The 20436-nt window shown below is 44.4% G+C and overlaps 1 protein-coding gene and 1 long non-coding RNA gene across 12 annotated transcripts in view; one reads left to right on the forward strand and one right to left on the reverse strand.

The window, feature by feature from the left end:
• The first annotated feature begins 732 nt into the window (after positions 1–732).
• LOC309356567 lies at positions 733–19984 on the forward strand. 3 transcript variants are annotated; one of them, XR_014162842.1, is made up of 5 exons: positions 733–869; positions 10817–10932; positions 11788–11829; positions 13819–13913; positions 19353–19984. It is a non-coding gene; the product is annotated as an uncharacterized lncRNA (long non-coding RNA). The 3 variants fall into 3 exon arrangements; XR_014162841.1 differs by lacking the exon at positions 11788–11829 and having other exon boundaries at positions 10817–11105; XR_014162843.1 differs by lacking the exon at positions 11788–11829.
• The window catches only part of RAB11FIP3 (RAB11 family interacting protein 3), a 90032-nt gene continuing 84546 nt past the window's right edge, over positions 14951–20436 (reverse strand). For all 9 annotated transcript variants that reach the window (XM_081887970.1, XM_081887968.1, XM_081887965.1 and 6 more), the window contains 2 exons: positions 19395–19535; positions 14951–18015 (listed from right to left, as the gene is read on the reverse strand). In XM_081887970.1, the coding sequence (XP_081744096.1) occupies positions 17902–18015; positions 19395–19535 (255 nt within the window). In that variant the 3' untranslated portion in view covers positions 14951–17901. The remainder of the gene's footprint in view (positions 18016–19394; positions 19536–20436) is intronic.

Consider the following 20436-nt stretch of genomic DNA (forward strand, 5'->3'; position numbering starts at 1 on the left):
CCATGCAGGCCACCTTCAGCTCCTTGACAAAAAGGTGGGGATATCAATGTAATAATAAAAATGAACAAAACCCAACAGATACAGCTTACAACAAAATAAATGAATGAACCAAGAACTGAAGTGGGGCTGAGGAGGGAAAGCGGATATCCCTCTTAGGGAGATTATTATGGAGAAGGAATGAGGAAGCTTTCATTTTTATTCGTGTGTGTTTGACTATCTCTCGCCTCATAAAAAAAAAAAAAATAGGGAAGGGGCGACTCACCTAGCCCACCACCACACGCCCCCCCTCCAGTACGCGCACGCGCGCCTCCCCCTCACCGGGAGCGCGCCTTCCCTTCCCCCACATTCTCTGCCCCCCCCCAACTCACTCGCTCTCGCGCGCGCTCTTTGGCGTTCTCTCCCTCCCTCCCCCTCCCCCCCCCCGCGAGGGTCGCGCGCTCAGACTGACCGTTGCTGAGGGACGCCCCGGCGGCTTCAACGACTGTTTGCTGGCTGGGCGGCAGGCTGACCGGTTTCCTTTCTCTCCCCTTCTCCTCAGCCCCGTCTCCGCACTACTCACCGCCACTACTACCACCTACCCCGCCTTGGGCGGCCGAGTAACTTTGACCCCCACCCTCCCGCCTCCCACCCCGCCCGGCTCTCTCCCGCCTCCTCAGGAAACCGTTTCCTTTTTCTCTTTCCTTTTTTTTTTTAACCCCCCTCAGCCCCAAAGCGGAGGCAGCCAGCTATAACAACCGCCCCCCCCGCACGCTCCTCCTCCCAGAGTCCAGAAGCCGGCCCCTTACGCAGCTTCCGTAGCGTAGCGACTCACCGAGAAGCGAAGAGCCCGCCCTGCGGAAACAGCGCCGAAAGCCGTCGTGAATACGAAGGTGAGGGACTACAAGCCCCAGAGGGCCTGGCGGGAGGCGGGAAAACGGATGTGGTAGCCCTCGGTGGTGAGGGAGGCTCGCTTCGGGAGTTGTGGTCCTGCAAAGGAGGGAGGTTTTTATTTTTACCTCAGTCAGGAAGGGGTTGAGAAAGAGCGCGTAGATGCTGATTAAAGGCGAAAGGCAGGCGAGCTGTTTTTGCGGTCGCTATGCCCTAACTGGAGTGTTACCCAGGCCTGGAAAGGAAACAGGGTTTTGACTACAACTCCCAGGATCCACTGCGCCTCCCACCCAGCCTGGCAGCTGTGCGGCAGCGGCGGCTCACCTGGGGCTCAGCTGGTGGGCGGGGCTAAGCGTGATGCAAAGCTATGCGCTGCCCCAGGCAGCTCTCTCGTACCTTTTACGTGCGCTTTATGCGGTCTTCGGTAGCTGCAGCCGCCCACCGCCATCGGGAAATAAAAAGCACCCAAAAAGCTCATTGGAAAAAGCAGTGTCGGAACGACGACGCGTCAGTTGAAGGCGCTACTCGCACAGGCACGGGCAACTTGTAAAAGCAAAACAATGGCAATGGGAATTGAGAACTAGGATCTGATTTTCCCCCACCTCAGCAATATCACTTTACATCCAAAGCTACGCACATCTAAGCAATAAATAATCAAGAGCCCACACATCCAAAGCTACGCACATCTAAGCAATAAATAATCAAGAGCCCACCCACAGTCAGAGGTGCAGTTTTTTATTTATTTAAAAGTACTTCTAAAGCACTTAACTAAAAAAAAAAGGCTTCAGCAGAGTCACCCTTGTTTCAATGACACTTTAACATACTGAAGCCAAGAACTTGAGGATTCAACCCTGAGCACAAGTACTCCAGACTACAAGATTTTCATGCCGGACCCAGTTGAAAAGTACAGTTTGAAAATACATTGACCTTGAAATCAAAGGAGTGCTCTCAGCTTCAATTACCTGCAGTTTTCAATATCAAATGGAAAACACATAGTAGCTTCCTTTTCAGAAGCTAGCTGTTATCTACTGGCCATTTGAAGTATACCCATTAGCAATTTTGGGACGCAGGTGGCGCTATGGGTAAAACCTCAGTGCCTAGGGCTTGCTGATTGCATGGTCGGCAGTTCGAATCCCCGCGGCGGGGTGAGCTCCCGTCTTTCGGTCCCAGCTCCTGCCCATCTAGCTGTTCGAAAGCACCCCTAAGTGCAAGTAGATAAATAGGTACCACTTTATAGCGGGAAGGTAAACGGTGTTTCCATGTGCTGCGCTGGTGCTGGCTCGCCAGAGCAGCTTCGTCACACTGGCCACGTGACCCGGAAGTGTCTCTGGACAGCGCTGGCCCCCGGCCTCTTAAGGGAGATGGGCGCACAACCCTAGAGTTGGACACGACTGGCCCGTATGGGCAGGGGTACCTTTACCTTTATTAGCAATTTGGCTCTTAAAAGCTTTTCTCTGCCTATGGCAGTTCCAAGCAAGAACCTGGGCCTGCACAACTGAGGAAGTTAGCACAGATGTATGTGAAGTATCTTCATTAGAAATGGGCTTACCCTCATTACCTATGGAGGTGTAAGGATTCTAGATATGTGTAATTTGTACACAAGTACAGCATGTTTGTTTGTTTGTTTGGTCAGTCAACCTGAGAATAAAGCACTGGGCCCAGAAAGCAATACTCAACGTTAAGACCTCACATTCAGGATCTGCACACGAAATTTATGACAATGCAGTTCTAGAGTCTCTTTTCACCTCAGTTTACAGAACCAATCCCTATATTTCCATTTAGTCCCAAATACCTTTTGGGAGGAAATCAAAAGTATCATGGTTGCTCTTCTATGCCTTCATTTGCCTACAAAACAGAACATTTAGGAGTTCTCCCTTCCTCCAGAACCTTAACATGCACTCCTTGAGTTTTCCTCAACCTCCTTTCCCTATCTCTCCTGCCCTTTATCTTTGCCTCCTCTCCATGCTCTTTATTTTCTCTGGTTTAAAGGAACATAAGCCTTATGTTCCCCCTTCAAGACACTTACCTTTTTCACAATTTAGGAGGGTTGAAACAGACTGCTTGTTTGGAGAACCATAGTATGTGTGGCTCAAGGGAATCTAAAAATACTTACCAACCCTACACAGCCTTTGCTTGGGAACAAAAATGACCCTCAACTTGTTTTCATGCAGGCAGGGCAGACTACACAACCATAATTAATGCATAAGGGCCCTGAGAACCTTGGTAACCAATCTGATCTCTGAGCTCCCAGATCACCATGAGCACTTGAGAAGGTCTTTCTGTATTTTTCTCACACCATTTCCCCCTGTGGTATATTTAAAGGATACCTGGTTTCTCTTGTCCTTCATCATGCCTAGGCAGAGAGGTCACATCTCCCCTCCCTTGGATTATAATAGTTAAGCTGCTGAAAACTTGTGGTTTCACAAAGAAAATGAACTGCTGTGGCAGTAATAAACACTTTGATAGCCACCATCTCCTTGCCATGGACACTTTCATTGCTTAATCCTTCATATGCCCAATAGCTGGGTTATGTGCAGCTCCTGGGATTGGCTGCTTGGAGCCCCTTGTCAGTCGGAGGCCACCTGGGTAAAGAGCACTTAAAAATGGGACACCAACATCCCTTTGTCGACTCCTCAGCCATCCAAGAAGATGCTAAGTTGCTCATGAGCAGACTATAAGCCTGCATGAGTAAAGTAATTGGGTAGGTGCATTTTAAATGTTAGGGACGCGGGTGGCGCTATGGGTTAAAGCTTCAGCGCCTAGGGCTTGCCGATCGAAAGGTCGGCGGTTTGAATCCCCGCGGCGGGGTGCGCTCCCGTTGTTCGGTCCCAGCGCCTGCCAACCTAGCAGTTCGAAAGCACCTCCGGGTGCAAGTAGATAAATAGGGACCGCTTTCTAGCGGGAAGGTAAACGGCGTTTCCGTGTGCAGCTCTGGCTCGCCAGAGCAGCGATGTCACGCTGACCACGCGACCCGAAAGTGTCTTCGGACAGCGCTGGCCCCTGGCCTCTTGAGTGAGATGGGCGCACAACCCCAGAGTCTGGCAAGACTGGCCCGTACGGGCAGGGGTACCTTTACCTTTACCTATTTTAAATGTTTATTTTTTCAGTATGTTATTCTGCCTTTGTGCTTTTACTCTCGTAAGCCAAATTTTTAATAAACTCTCTTAAAATTGGCTGCTGGGGGCTTGGTGTATGTTTGAGCTCACCTCACTGTTCCCAAATCTCTTTGGTATTTGTGTCTAGGGAAAATATGAGGAAAGCAAGCTGTTCTGATGTTGATGTTACAATTGCTTCGTATGCATAAGTTCTCACACCCAGCACTTAAGCAAATAATAGATTACTCGTGTTTACCGGTATGTGTCAGAAAAATGCATAGGAGACATACCCCCCCCCCCGATTTCTGTAAATTCTAGGGATTATACTAGCATAAAACATATTAATTCAAAATCTCAAGAAATACAGTCTTTTTAAAACCCTACTTTTATTTTTTTTAACCACACAAAGGTATATTGCACAAAAGCATAGTAGACAATTATATAATGACATAACTTGATGGTTTCCTAAAGTGACAGTCAGAGCAAAATACATAGAGAATAAAAAGAGCTTAGAAGAACTATCAGGATATGCTTGGATGCTTACAAATGATTTTCTCTATCAACCAGGGAGTTCTGTGAAAAAACCTGCTTGCTACCTAAATTTCTCCTATATTTATATTAGTTTGTGGTAGGTTTGTATGTGATATCTTGCACAAAGCTTCTACCTGCTCACAGTTGTATCAGAAAGCCTCAATCTTGATCAGGGAATTTTATGTTTCCAGTACCGTTCTTGTTTTAATCTCCAAAGTAAGATTGTCAAGGTGGGCAAAAGTTCAATCTTGTTTACAGTGACAGACCAACAACCAGGTAAAAGACCGTGAAAGGTTAAAAGAGGACAAAGGCATCTACTGGAATGATGTCCTTGAAGCTGCATTCCAGAGAAGAACAGGCACAGGTTGAGTGCTCCAGCATCACCCTAATCATTCATAGCCTTGAGCATCTGCTCCTGTCTCAAGGTCAGAGGAGGAGCTGGTGGTACTGGTACCTAATAGTTGGAGACATAAGCTAGTTCTGTTTCTAGTTAGGGAGGTGGTGGAAAAGGCAGTATCTGTAATCTTCCTCTGTCCCTCCCTCTCCCTCTGCATTCTACCTGACTTTCTGCCCTACCCCTTGTGGCCCAAACTCGGCCACTGGCATTTTAGGTTTGTTCCATTGTGTCTAGGCCTGCCAGATCCCTAGTACCCTCCCCTCTTATTATTTAGGAACAGCAGTTTCTCCTGCCTCTTTACAAGTAATCAGTGCACATGGCACATGCAACCTTGATGCAACCTGTGAAGTGGTAGGAAAAGCAGGATTTGCCTCATCAGTAACATTGCGGACCCCCTTCCTAGAATATTCAGATAATGTTTACAAGAAAAATGTTTTAATTGTTTTACTTCAGGAGGTGTATGCCGGGGTGAGGGGGAGAGAGAGATTGTTGGCAGCAGTGCTCCTACTTGTTTCCATTTTCCAAATCAATAAATGGAAAGGGCATGTGGATGACTGGCAGGCACTTGGCATATTTTTAAATGATGTTAAAATGTTATTGAATGTCATTACAATGAATTCAACATCTATTTTTAAGATATTAGATGCCTTGTATTAATTTTTTTACTGACTTGCTTTAACTTACAAGTCTTCCCACCCTGCTGATGAATCCTTAGCCCTCACCACTTCCTAACATTATTATCTCTGCTGGTTAGCTACCTCAAACAATGAACTGGAAAGACACTCAGCTAAGGCTTTAGATTGTTAATCACATTGATCAACCAGCTAAGCTAGCTCCAGCAGTTAACCAAAGAGGCTGAGTTCACAGGTCTGTCGGAACAGGAAGGAGAAAAAGAAAAGCTGTTAGCTTCTTTCCTCTTCATCTATTACAGCAGTAGCATAAGAAAAGAAATATTGCAGGTACTGTCAGTTTTTGACTTGTAGCCCCACCCTTCCTCCTGGCCACACTCATTTGTCACCATTGCCATTTCCTGGTTATGCCTCTCATTTAAATAAACAAGATACATTGTCATCATAAATAGCAAAGCAGGCCTGTGGCCCTCCAGAGGTTGTTCGTTTCCCGTCAGCTCTAACCACGATAGCCAATGATCTGGGATGATGGATGTTGTACCCATTCAACATATGGAGGGCTAGAGGTCCCCCCATACCTATGATAAAGTACATACCTCAGAGGATGTACACTGGCCTTCACCAACCTGGGAGCATCTCTGTCCAAGAGCAGCCACAGCTGGGGTACCAGCTGTAACTAGTAAAGGGCACTCCTAACAAGTGAATCCATCTGAGCCACAAGTGGAAAAGATAGATCCAGGAGATGGAATTGGGTTAGGAAAGGATGCAGTGTAAAGTTAGAAGTAGGGTCTCCTGCAAATTCTCTGTGTGTGTGTGTGTGTGTGTGTGTGTGTGTGTGTGTGTAAGAGAGAGAGAGAGAGAGAGAGAGAGAGAGAGAGAGAGAGAGAGTTGAAATCAAGCAGTAATTCAAACTCTCCTCACAACATGCTGAGAAAACCAGCCAAGGCCTTTTTGACGTCTTCATTTCATAGCTTATGGTGCTGGTACTTTCCCTACCTGACTGTTGCACAGCTTTGTGCTTGCACTCTGTACCTTGCCGCCTTCGCTCACCGTCATTAGTGGTGGTTTCACAATGCAGCACTGGTTTCTTCACCTAGCCCAGGGCAATCTTTCAGTGCTCTTTGACCCAGAGGTAATTAGATAAATATGACAATTAAACATTTGCACTGTGAATGCGGTTTAGGTGACAAGTGCAGTTAGAGGGTGGAAAACATTAGTGACCTTTAACCCAAGGTGTGCAGTACTTCTCCCCAATCCATTTTTCCAAGCTGGAGGGTGTTGTTGGGCTTAGCATCAAGCCTCTACAACAAAAGCCCACCTAAGGAAATGGCCACCTCAGCTTCAGAGTAACTGGAGTCCTGCAGTCTGAGACAATTTTAATCAATAAGTGTTGTTTTTAAAATGCTAACCTTTCTATTTAATAAGGAAGAGAGTTTCCCCTGTGAATTTCATATAATATGATTTGGGGGCTGCATCCACTGCTAGTCCTACCCAGAGTAGATCCACTAAAAATAATGGTGATGGCTAACTTAGGTTATTAATTTCAACAGGTGCGCTCTGAGTAGAACCTCCTTGGATACAACACTCATTATTTATATAGTGCAATCCATGTGTATAGTGCAGGAAAATAGGTCTCTGCCTGGAGGAGCGTGCAGTCTAAAATTTATCACTCACTCGAACATATTTTGCTGCTCACTGGGGAAGAAACAGCAGTAGTTATGGACAGAAAGCCACAGACACCTTTGAAGCAGCCAGTGTGAAAAATTTGGTCACACAAATTTCCAAATGCTGCAATGGCCAAAATATCTGCTTCAGGAGGAGGCACACTGGTTAGGCAGCTTTACAACAAACACTGTTACATAAATATTATTCATGTGAACATTTTATTTTGACCACAGCACTGGAGTTTCCTTGACACATGCAGTACAAGGAAGCCTGATCCCTTTCCTTGAACTCTCAGTCATCAAGTCACAGAAACTCATTCATCATTGCCCTTCCTTAGTCATCCACATCCTCCTCCATTTGTACCTTCCTGCTCTCAACCTAGAGAAGAACAGGAATGTGCAGCGATAAGGCATGACGGTGTCAGCATCCTCACTCCCCACAATTCCTGGCTCAGTCATGCATTGATTCTATTTACTGTGTTTCATGCTTCCCACCTGGCCACTTCCCCAAAGAACCAAAACTTCAGGGGGCAGTTCTTATTGGGTCAGCTTCCTTCTTCAGAAGAAGTACCAAAACCTTGTGATATTTTTAAAGAACATCCTACTGTTTATGTTCATTTAACTAAGCTGAGCACTAAAAAATAGCCAAGCAAAGCTAGTCTTCAAAGTGGAGAGAAGGAAAGAAGAGGTGATGTAAGGATAGTGGAGAAGGCATTGGTGAAGCTAACAGGTTTTGATTATGAAGGATACAGGAGGATGAGGAGATGGCTTTGCGATCAAATTGTGATTTCAAGGCCATCAGACTTTTTTGTCCCATGCTGGGTTCGCAGCGCTGCTTTTGGCATGCATGGTACCAGTGTTCAGGTTGGGAATGTATCCAAACAGCCATGACTCAGCAGCTTACCTTGGGATGGGAGAGAAGTTCAGTTCACTTTACATTTAAAGCTGAATCTGTCAAATTCACACTTTCCAAAGCACAGCTATCCCTTGAAATTCATACATCTCTGAGGTTTGTGATGCAATTCTCCAACCAAAGGAGGTTTACAAAAATCTGTACCTTAGGAGAAAATGTGCAGGCTCTTCTTATGTTCTTATTATAATGGAGCTTTTCTGATAATATGGAAGAAAATGTACAACTTGCAATTATTAAAGAGAAACTACCATTGATTGTTAGAAATGACATTCATCTTTCATGCTTTCTTTTCAATTCTGTTACAGTTAAGCATAACAAAATCAAAATAGTCTGTACAAGATGAACAGGTGTGCCCTTAATTCTGAGCATTTTTAATACCAATAAAAACAAATTAAAATGTGGAGTTCAACCCCTTCCCCCATCCCATTTAGAAAAGAGTACTGGTCTCAGATAGGATGCATTCAAGAAAAATAGGATACGGTGTTCAAACTCTTTGGAATAGCATTAGCTGGATTTCTACCCTGTCTTTGAATCTAAAATGATCCCCAAGGGCCCCTTACATAGAATAAGAACAGCTCTTCTGGATCAGGCAAAAGGCCTATCAAGTAAAACATATTGTTTCTCATAGGAGCAAACCAAATGCTATTCAGTTATTGGAAACTCACAAGCAGAACATCCTCCACAAATTCTTCTAATCTTTTAAAGCTGTATAAGTTCATGGCTACCACTGTTTCTTTGAGCACGTAGTTTAATAATGGGATTTGTAGCTGCATCTACCACTCCTCCATTTCGGGTGGGGCGGGGGGGCTTTTCTCTATCTACTTTCACCACACCATGCATAATTTAATATCATGTCTCTCCTTACTTTTCCCTCCCCAAGCTTAAAAAAGCCTCAAACACAGTAGCTTTTTCTTGTGGGGAAGATGCTCCAGCCCACTAATTATTTGGGTAGTTCTTTTCTGCATCTTTTCCAGCCTGCAATATCCTTTTTTGAGGTGAAGCAGCCAAGTATTCCACAGTGTGGTCACACCCCAGATTTGTATGAAGGTATTATGCTATTAGCAGCTTTATCTGAGATTCCTTTCCCAACTATCCTCTACAAGGAATACACACTTTTCACAGGAGCTGCATATTCGGTCAAAGTTTCCATAAATCTTCCTTATTTTGAGTGTTCTGTTTAGTTGCCAACAAAAACATAAAAAAAGAAATTCCCCATAAATCTATCTACAACAGTCTCAATACCTCATTCCTGCTTAGTCACTGCCAGCTCAGACCCTGTGTGTTTGTGTCTGTGTATGTGTGTTAGTATCCAGTGTGTCCCCTAGTATGCATCACCTTAGTGAGATAAAATGAAATTTGGGGCTTCTTCCATCTACCCAGGCACATAGACACTGCTTTGTGATCAGTTTCCTCCTTTCCCCCAAAACCAGTCAATTCTCTTTAGGTTCTTGTGGCCATTCTTACCCCATTCATCCCATTTCACTCTGGCAACTGAGTTATGTGTCTCTGTTTGCATGCGCCTTAACTCCCACCCAGGTCTGTACCCCTAAGTACAGTATACATCCTGTTATACATACATGACTTCTTATTAAATGCATGCATTTACAATAGAGATTCAATTATTTCATTCTGTTTACAGGCTCAGAAAAACTCCCATCAAGGTAGAGGTTAGCCTTAACTTCTGTTCTGTGCCAAAATAAATATTTAAAATGGGTGTGTGCCACTGCCCCAGCATTGCTGCTGCTGTCAGTTAAGCTCCCCTACACTTAATAACACATTCTATAACAGAACACTCTTTAGTTTGCTTAAGCAAAAAATAGCAGGTGGTGTTGAAAACAGGTCTCCTTCCACACCACATAGCTGGACCTCATCATTGTCCAGAATGTTTATCCATTTAATTTGAAACTTGCTACAATATAGTAACAACGTTAACAGGTTGTGGAAGTACCCTTATGAAGAAGTTGCAGTAAAGAGTGAAAAATCAGATTAGAAATTCAGCTTTATATGGTCTCAAATGCTGCTCACATTCTTTAGATATCTCCAAATCCAAACACCAATAAACCTATACATTCAAACTTGTGAATTTTGTAAGTTTAGATTTGTACGTGAAACACAAGACTTGCTATATTTTTGAGTCATAAATGACTCCAAAAGGGTATACCACATGTGAAGCTTTCCCAACCAGTATCACTTCATATATTCTGCAATAAAATATGTCAATTGTTTTATAGTGTTTCAACACATTGCAACTTTTCAAAAATAAAAAGGGTTTCAAGAGTACAAAATGGAGTAGCTTTACCTACAGTATAGGAATCTGTAGTCCAAATATCACAGAATATGACTTTATGGTAAAAGGCATGTTTCCAGTACCTGTACAGAGTATCTTATTTCTAACCATTGGGACACACCATATATTTGCTGGGCATGTGCTGCTTATGGTTTTGCTTACTTTGGATACAAATGCCCGGCAAACAATTTCATGGAGCGCTTGTATCAGTTGCACTGGGGGTATGAGCACTTAAATGAGCTTAAGCCTTTCCAATCCCTCACTTATTTTAAATGAATAATTTACTGAGGGGAGAAGAGGGAGACATGATTACTTCCAAAGACCAGAATTAAAAAGGCAGCCTCGCAGCTCACCACCTTGTCATAGATTCACCCTCCTGTCAACCCTCATTCTCAAGGCAGCTTCTTACATCTCATTTTCTCATAAACACCAGGTTTGCAAGTCACAGGGGAAATGCAAGCCCTAATGAAGAGCTGTGGACAGTGCCAGAGCAACCTGGAAAACAGACAGGACTTGGGGGCGGGGACCAATGGAAGCCAAGAAATCCAGGTCAGGAAAGAAAAGTCAGCCAGGCGATCCTTGCAGAATCAGCCGTCTGACCAAATTAATATCATGGAAGTTTGCCAAAGGCTGAAGGGGAGATGGGGCGTCTAACCACTGCCTCCAGTGAGCAAGCAGCAAAGGCTCCTGGTGTTCCACAAAGGAGGTTGCCGTACAAATAGGTGGGTCAGTGTTTTCATGCTGCTGACATAACAGCTGAAGCTTCTAAGCTGATCCCCAAACTTTTGAAAATCAAGATAAGAATGGCCTTCTGGCATCCATCTGTCTCGGGAGACAATAGAAGAATGTGTCTTCAGGGATAAAGCCAAACCATTGGAGATTTGCAATGCCTGCTGTGGCCGCAGCGACCGCTATGGGAAAGACCTGTTTTGTGGCAGCCGGGGCAAATGAAGGCCTCTTGTTGTTCTGAGGCATGTGTACCATGTTGTTTCTTCTTTCTGTGCTCCTCCCGGCTGTCATCCGTCCCCTGGTCATGGTCTTGCTGTGTATGTTAGACACAGGTGAACATAGACAGTGCCAAGCATGGTAAACAAGTATGCTTAACACAAAAGTTGAGCCAGAGTAAGACCCCACTCCGATGTCCTGTTCCACGGGAGCTTGACACTCACTGGAGAAGTGATCAGGGTAGACAAGAACAGCACCTTGGACAGCTCCAAGTGGTCCTGCTAAGGCAGCTCTAGGCCATGTTGCCTCATTTATTTATTTAAAAAAACAAAACTCATTTGTTTATTTTCACCACATGGGTCTCAAAGCAGCTCACAACAATAAATATACAATATGCAGAATTTTAAACCTGCAAAATTTAAAAATGAAGAATTTAAAATCTCTCTCTCTTTTTTAAAGTAAAACATCTGAGGACTCAAGAGGGCAAAGGACTCTTGAAATGTAAGTTATGACCAGACATCTGAAACTCAGTAGGGCCGGTGCCTGTCTTCTTGTAGGAGGGGCTTCCATAGGCCCACAACACTGAATGTGTGATGTGACTTGGGTACGAGTCATGCTTCTGGCCCATAGGCAACCACTAATGGTGCTCAGGGATCGACCTGGGGTGCACAGAGTAAGACAGTCCTTAAATGACCCTACGCCTATGTTGTGCAGGGCTTTGCACACTAGTACCTTGAAACTGGCTCACTTGCAGACAGGAAGTCAGTTCAGTTCTTTTAACATCAGCCTTATGCAGGCTATCCAGACCTGGAGTGTGGTGGGCTCCCTGGAGAAGCTTGTCTGTGTCTCTGAGTCAGAGGAAGATAATACGGTTGGTCTCAGCTGGAAGGGGCCCAAATAAAGTACGCCCAAGGAAATAGCCTGAACCTCATCTTATTCCTCTGCTCTATACATTGCAAGGAGCCAGGGTCATTGGTCATCTATCTCTTACCCCATTCTGCAAGCGATGTTTAAGTAAATTCTTTTCCCTTCACTGTGAGAGCTTAAGAACATAAGCAGAGCCCTGCTGGATCAGGCCAGTGGCCTCTGTAGTCCAGCATCCTGTTCTCACAGTGGCAAAGCAGATGCCCATGGCAGGCCCACAACCAGGACCCAAGAACCATACCACTCTCCGCTCCTGTGGTTTCTGGTATTAAGATAAAAATGTATTTATCTGCATAGGCCTTTGCAAGCAAGCATGAGGGAACTGCTGCTTCGTTGCTGCTATGAACTAAGCATTTTGTTTATATGTTTGTGAGATTTTACTGTAGATCATTTCGGGTGATAGTAAGTTGCCTCGAGGGTCTGTCTTGGCAGACAGGCAGAGTAGAAATGCTTTAAATAAATAAGAACTAAAACAGGGATAGGACAATGTTTCAAGGGCAACCATGACTGAGAGGTTTCTTTATTTAAAAGTGAAGTAGTTTGCTCCACAGGGTCCAAAGACACAGAAGTATAAGTCATTTTGCGAATTTGGAGAACCAACATGATGTAGTGCTTAGCATGTCAGACTAGGACCTGGCAGTCATTAACAGTCATCAACGGGTTTACCACACCTATCAGCCAATCACCTATTCCCACCACCCTTCTGAGTAATACCCCTCCCCTCCCTCTCATTATATATAAAGGTCTGGTGGCTTCTGTTTCAGTGTATCTGAAGAAGTGTGCATGCACACAAAAGCTCATACCAAGAACTTAGTTGGTCTCTAAAGTGCCCCAATATATGAAACGGGTGATAAGAAAAACCCTGCCAATTATAGACCCATTAGTTTGTTAGATGTAGCCTCTAAACTATATGCCAGGCTCCTTCTTGGGAGACTGGAAGAATGGGCAGATACAAAAAGGTGGTATCTGAAGTCCAGGCAGGTTTCCAAAGAGGGAAATCCACATTGGACTAGTGCTTTGTGATGAACTTTCTGCTATGTAAATGTCCATAATTTGAAGCAAAAATTATATGTCACTTTTATCGATCTAAGGTGCTACTGGACTATTTTATATATATGCTAAGGTGCTACTGGACTATATATACATATATAGTCCAGTAGCACCTTAGCATATATATATTTTTCTACTGCGTCAGACCAACATGGCTACCTACCTGAATCTAGGACCTGGGAAATCAGAGTTCAAATCTCCACACAGACATTAAGCTCACTGTGTTACCTTGAGCCAGTCACTGCCTCTCAGCCTAACCTACCTCACAGGATTGCTGTGGAGATTAAAGGAGAAGGGGGAGAACCATGTTGACCACCTTGAGCTCCTTGGATAAAGTGGAATATAAACAAACAAACAAATAATAAGAGATTCGCAGTCAATCTATATAAAATGCTCAGTTTTTAAAACTGTCACAACCAGATAAGGCCCAGGAAGAGGCTATGCAAATAGGAGTAGTCTCAGTTTTCAGGTGTCCAAGGTCACTATGGTTAGGTGAGCATGTGTTCTACTTTACAGAGGCTGTCCAGTTAAAGACGAAAAACCAAAAAGGGGGAGAACCAGGGAGGAGGAGGATTGAAGTTGCCCATCAGCCATGAGCACCTGGACAGCAGGTAAGGAGGCACACAGGTCACTTGCTGTTTGTCTTCTCCAGTATGGTAAGAAGTAGTCTCTTTCTGGATAATTAAATATAGTGATTATTTCTAAATGTGCATCTGTAACATAAAATAGGACGTGTTATGTTTGGGAATGCCCAAGTGGCCACGCTCCATCAAGGGCAGAGGGCAGATGAAGCCCAGTAGTGTCACTAGATGCACCACTTTGCTTTCTCCCATACAAGAGAATGGCTGCCACACATTTTGATAGGGAAAATGAAAGGCAGCACTAGGAGACACTGGTAAGGTGCATGCAAAATTTACCTCCACCACCACCTCTTGCTGGCCCAGCACTCACTATCAGCAACTCAACTGAGGAGTCCCACCCCCCACCCCCGCCTTCTCCCATACATTCTGCAGTGAGCTAGCACTCAAATTCCAGCAGCTCTCTGATGCCATCTAGTGGCAGAACAAGAGAAGTGTCATCAGCCTTGAATCAGCCAGTCTATGAGGTTAATATCTTTTTTAACATGAGTTTTCAAATCATGTCTAGGAACTTATGTTAGGCCTCTGTTAATACCTATGGGAAGTGTGCCTGTTGTGTGAATATGCTCAATACTGGAGAAACAATAAAATATCCCCACCAAATGTACAAAATTCTCTACATGAAGAACTTGCTCATGTGTGTGTATATATATCTCAACATCCTGGCTTGAATGCAGATGAATGTATCAGAATGAATCACCCCGTGTAGCGATGTGTGTTTTATTATAATCACATACAAATGCACATGTGGCACTTCCAGGGGCATGTTTGACTAACAATGGCAGATAACCTCTGGTTAATATCCTGGGTGCAGCTTCCTGGGGCCAAATTCTGCAAAGCCCACATGAAGACTCAGCCAAATAGCCTGATGCTCCCAGTCAACTCCCATTCCCATTGCAGGTAGGCTGTGGCTCTTGCCTCTGCACCAGGAGTCCTCCCCCCACCTCTTATTATTTCCATATTTCCCTGGTGCATTGCAACACAAAAGAGAACAAAAACTGAGACAGAGAGAGACTGGTCTCCAGCAAAGAGACGGTAACAGCTTTTAATCAGACAAGAGTCAGTACACCCGTTAAGACAAATACTGTTCGCCTCTTTCTGGAAGTTCCTTCACATACCAGCAGGGAAGAACAGGTTTCCTCAGGAAATTAAAGCAGTGTGCAAGCCAGTGCTTCACTTTTGTTGGTTTATTATTATAATTTTCCTCCTCCTGTGACTATTTACATTACAGTACCTCTTTGTGATCAACCGGGAGGGCTGGGAGAGGAGTGTGTGTGTGTGTTATCGTGGGCATAGATGCCCAAGTCAAGAAAGGCAGATCTGCTTATTTATAGATTTGTACATTATACATATATATATGTGCGTGCGTGTGTGTGTGCGTGTGTGTGTATACACAGATACATTGCTCTCTTTTTTTGAAGTATTAAAAAATTGATCAGCCATCAATCTATAAAAAATACCTAACTCTACAAGGTAGAAAAAGAAAAGCCTTCCTTCTCCAAGTATACACTGATTTACACCCAAGAGTCCACTGGAAATGTACAATACGCGGATTCTTTCTCCAGATTTCAGGGGTGGTTGAGTGGGCACAGCAAGGGGATAAATGTGAAGGTGGGTGTTTGAGCTCAAAGAATCGCTGTCCAGGTGGAGAAGCAAACACTTCCACATTTTTTGTCCCTGTGTTCCTCACCCCCCCCCCACTTGATCTAGCTAGAAATTATAGAGCATGAATCCACTGATTATAATAATACAAAAAAATAGTTCCACATAATCTGGCCATGGTGCCGCAATTCATCCTGGGAACCTGGTAAATGCAGTTGAGCTCAATAGGAGCAAAACCCAGTGAGCTTGGATTGGGATGCTCACTTTGGTGCATTTTTGAATTTAAAAAAAAACCAGAATAGGATTGTTGCTTTCCCTCTACATCAGGGGTTGAGAACAAGCACTTTATGCTTTCCAGGAAGCTTTCACTGCCCACTTCTGCTCTCCATGAGAGCCAGTTGCTTAGATGGCTCAGGCAAGTATGTGGGGTACCGCTACATACCTTGTGCCTAAATGTGTGTGCTTTAAGAGAGGACGGGGAGATCTAAGAGAGAGAGGGAGAAGGAGAGAAAAGGCACCCAGAAAAAGCTCAGAACTCTCAGCTCCATCCCAGAACCAAACCTTCGCTGGAAGTCCCAGGCACTGGCCAATCAGTGCCCCTTCTTGGGGGGCCCTGAATGTTTTCTATGTGCAAAGCAGCAGGATCCATCAACAACAGATTTACGCGCCACCTTCCCTGTTCCCTAGTTGTGCCATTAAAAAGAGAAACCCCCAAGCAAAACATGATTTAAAACCAACCCCCAGGGCCAGATTTTAAAATATATATATCTATAGAAGAACACCTTAACCTTCTGGTTCTGTGGAGACAGCATACCTTTTAGGTATGGGAAAAACCAACCTTTTCCTATAAAATTTGGGATGGGGAGGTGGGCAACATATGTTTTTTCTTCCAATTGGGCTTAGAGAGAAGGAGAAAGGAAGAAGGAAAAGAGGATTAAGTTGCAACACATCCATCTCTCTCATCCTGTCCCAAAAGGTATGCAAAATGAAGCAAACAACCCAAAATCCTGCCAGCTTTAACCATTTTAGATTTGACTCTTGGTATGGATATGATGGCATAAGCTTCATTCCTGGTTAATGGAACGTTCTGCGCAGCAAGACATGGTTATGTCAGCAGCTGAACAGCTTGCTTCTCTGTCTGAAGTATCTTAAATCTCCTCTCTCCTCCTCCCGCCAAAAAAAAAAGTTTATTACGGAATAGAACAGTCACCATTCCTGTCTTAAAGTGACCAAACTGCTGCGAAAATAAAAGGATAAGATAAAGGTGTGCAGTGAAGGTGAAGGGATGTGGCAGCGGCTGCTGCACCTGAGGGGAAGAATAGCTCTGCCTCCAGTGCAGAAGTATCATCAGCTGAGCATCCCCTTCCCAGTGCCTCCAGCAGACCAACCACATCACCTGGTGGGCAGCTGGCCTGCAGAATAGCCACCAGCTGCAACTAGGTCTTCAAGCAGAGAGGGTGTCAGTAGGCAATTTTTAAAAATTATAATGCCAGAAAGCCCCTCTCCTGTTTCCCCACCTGCCAGAACCTGTTCACCTCCCTGCAACCTCTGATAGGAAACAAGCCAGCTATGTTTTCTTTAAGGCAGCTTGCCAAACAAAAGGGGTCGGGGATCACACAAACTACAAGCAAGCCCCCTCCCTCAAATATTTTGCTGGGGAATGCTTCTGCAAGCTAGAGAGACTAAAACGTTCAGACCAGGCCCTTTTCTCCCCTTCCACTGGTTCAATGATAAAAGTCATCCACGTGTCTTGTGGCCTTGACCCCTCTTGGAGGGTGCCCACAGCTTCAAGAAGGGAGATGCTGCAGAGTGCAACTGATGTGTCTCCCAGTGAGTTTTCAGGAAGGATGGGGTGGGCAAGGCAAGGCAAGGGAGGGAGGGAGGGAGGCAGTGGGGAACTTCTCTTCTTCTTCATCTCCCCTGTGATGGCTGCTGCGGGACAGAGATTTGGACCTCTTTTCTCTCCCCTTTTGCAGGGCAGGGTTGTAAGCTTACAGGAGGAGGGTTTCAAGTTGCAGCCCAGCACGGCAGGCTGCTGGTGTACGTTCCCATTCCCCCACCCCCTTTTCCCGCTGTGTTCTGCGTCTTGCATTTTTTCCCTTCCGGGTTTCCTTTTGCCCACCCCCACCCAACCCTCGTGAGTCACAAGGGCTCAAAAACCCACTGGAGTCAGCGCAGCCAGCCTCAATAGCCGTCTCTCTCTCTCCCACAAGTCCACCAGGTTCCACCACCTAACCAATTTCATGACGTGAGGCTTCCCGCGCCTTCTTTGCAGAAGAGCCAAGACTTGCCAGCATCTCCTCAAGAGCAGCAAATGCACGGCACCCAAGTGTCACTCAGGACCGCAGTTCTCAGCCTCCTACTTGACCTCCAGGATGGATGGGTTGGTTTCCATGATGGCCACAATGATCCGGTCAATGTAGTCCTGGAGCCGGAAATTGATCTCTTCTTGTTTCTGAATCGCCTCCATTAGCTGCAGGGGGGAGAGAGAAAAGGGAAACTTGTTACATGAAGGCTATTATTCTGAGTCTGGGCTGGAACAGCTTGTCCAAAGGCACTGTACAATGATGAACTGCTGCATAGAGGGCCATAGAGCAGTGGTAGGGCATCTGCTGTGCATGCAAAAGGTCCCAATCCCCAGCATCGCCAGACAAGCCTGGGAGAGAATCCAGCCTGAAACTCTGGAGAACCGCTGCCAGTCAATGTAGACACTGCTTGGCTAGACGGACTGAGTATAAGGCAACTTTCTATGTTTCTGTGCAGAAAAAAGCTCCCAAATACAAGAGCAGCAAACCATTACCAATAGTCCTTCCTAATGGAATCTCTGTGGAATCAATCCAGAGCTTGTTCTTGCACCTTTGTTGGAACATACCAATCACAATGTAGAAGCTGCCATGTTCCATCTCCCTTCATGCTTCTCACTGTTTCCTTCAGTGGATTTTAAAGCTAGATGACATCTGAAGTTGTATGTTGTCTTAACTGACATCCCTTACAACTAAATATACAGAGTGAGGCCCACCTGCACCCCAATTCTGCATGGTTATTAGGGAAAGATTTTGAAATGAATCCCAGGGTAACTGCTTTGTGTACCACTCTAACACTGCCTCTTCCAAAGAGAACTTACATGACTATTTACTGAACTGTTTTTTACTGATCAGCTTTCACTCACAAAATACAGCTTTTATATTTTCTGATTTAAGACCCCTTGCAGCAGCTTACAACTCTTAAAATGCATCAATAAAACCATATTCAGAGAGAAAAATAATAATAAAAGCACAAAAATGGCACAATCCCCACCCCCATATACCTATTTTGTCATTACAGTGGGTTGTAAATGACAAGGAGAGTGCTGCAGAAGGGTGGTCCACAAATTAAAATTTAAAGATTCTGGTCTAACTTCCATTTTCTCACTGGAATAAATACTTTTCAACTTCCTAAAGGCCAGAAATTTTTGTTTGTTTTTGAGGTGGGGAAAAATACAGTTTCTGTTTCATCAGGATTCATACCTGCAAAGTTCCATGTAGGAACAGCACTTCAGTGCAGCATCAACAGTGAAAACTCAGCATTATGCAGAACACTGTTGAATTTGATTATTTGTTCCGAATTAAAACAGGAGGGGGTGAGGCTTGCATCTGGCAAACTGATAATTTATAGTGTATTTACACTTAGATATGGGAAAAAGATTTAAGTCCTTAGTCTTCCTTTAAAAACCCAAAGTATTGCAAGGTTTGAGTTCTGACTGCAAAATTTTACCACCACACTTTTGATTTCCCTTTCATATGAATTTAATTTCACCTTTACTGCTGACAGGAAAGTGGTACCCAGAGTTTCCCGCAGACCCTCCCACAGTACCTCATCTCTGGAGACGGAGCTGATTTCTGCAGCCAGAGATTCAGAGAAGGAAGCAGAGAAGAGATTCTTGGCGCCTTGAATACTGAGGTTTATGATCTGCCCATTCAGCTCATCATTCTGTTCCTTCAAGTTTCGGTTATCCTGTTGGCAAAAAGAAACCCAAAATGTTGCAACTGTTATCACTACCAGCTCCTTCCACTATGAACAAATGTGTGAAGCTGCCTTACTGCAGATGCTCACCATCTAGTTCAGAATTCTGACTGACAGTGTTTGTGATACACTTTCATGTAGCCTTTGCAAACCTCACATCCATTCATGACACAAATTGACAGCACACATAAATATCTTTCAAAACTAAAACATATGTGCAATGAGTTCTATCTAATGCTCCCCGTGCATTGCTTTGCTGGCACAATGGGACTCTTTCTCTCCTCCCCTCGTGCGTCCCACAACCCCCCAGAGCAGATTTTGATGACACATGGGGCGCTGTAGAAGAGAGGACAGGAAGAGAAAGCTGCAAATCTGTTGCACTAGTGCATTGGATACAACCTCATAAACCTCAGCTGAATTAAAAATGATTATAAAATTAATTCAGATGCATGATCATAATTTCCTGGCAGCTGTGACAAATAATGCCACCATATAAGTAATATAAAATTCATTCTCCAACAACAACCGTGACATGTTTCATCCTGATAATATAAAATAATGCTTGACAAAAAATATTCCCTTGAGTCTGCAGAATAAATAGCAATCTATATCTTTAATGTAAATGCATTTTAAAATGCATTTTTGATCCTGCAGTGGGATGCCTTATAAAGAAGCTGACCATCTAGATATGCTCTGCAGATACGTGGATGACATTACTTGGTACCTACAATCTGTAAAAGATCCGTAAATGGCAGAAGATCTAAGTTTAAGAATAATGTGCCATGGAATGATTATTTTAGCATACCACTGGGAGAAGTGTATATGATTAATGAGTGCACAATTGTTCTGCTTAGCCAACATACCAAATCCTAAGGGCACAATAATGGTTTAA

This window comes from Podarcis melisellensis, assembly GCF_964234715.1.
Source record: "Podarcis melisellensis genome assembly, chromosome: 14".
In the NCBI taxonomy this organism is placed as follows: Eukaryota; Metazoa; Chordata; class Lepidosauria; order Squamata; family Lacertidae; genus Podarcis; species Podarcis melisellensis.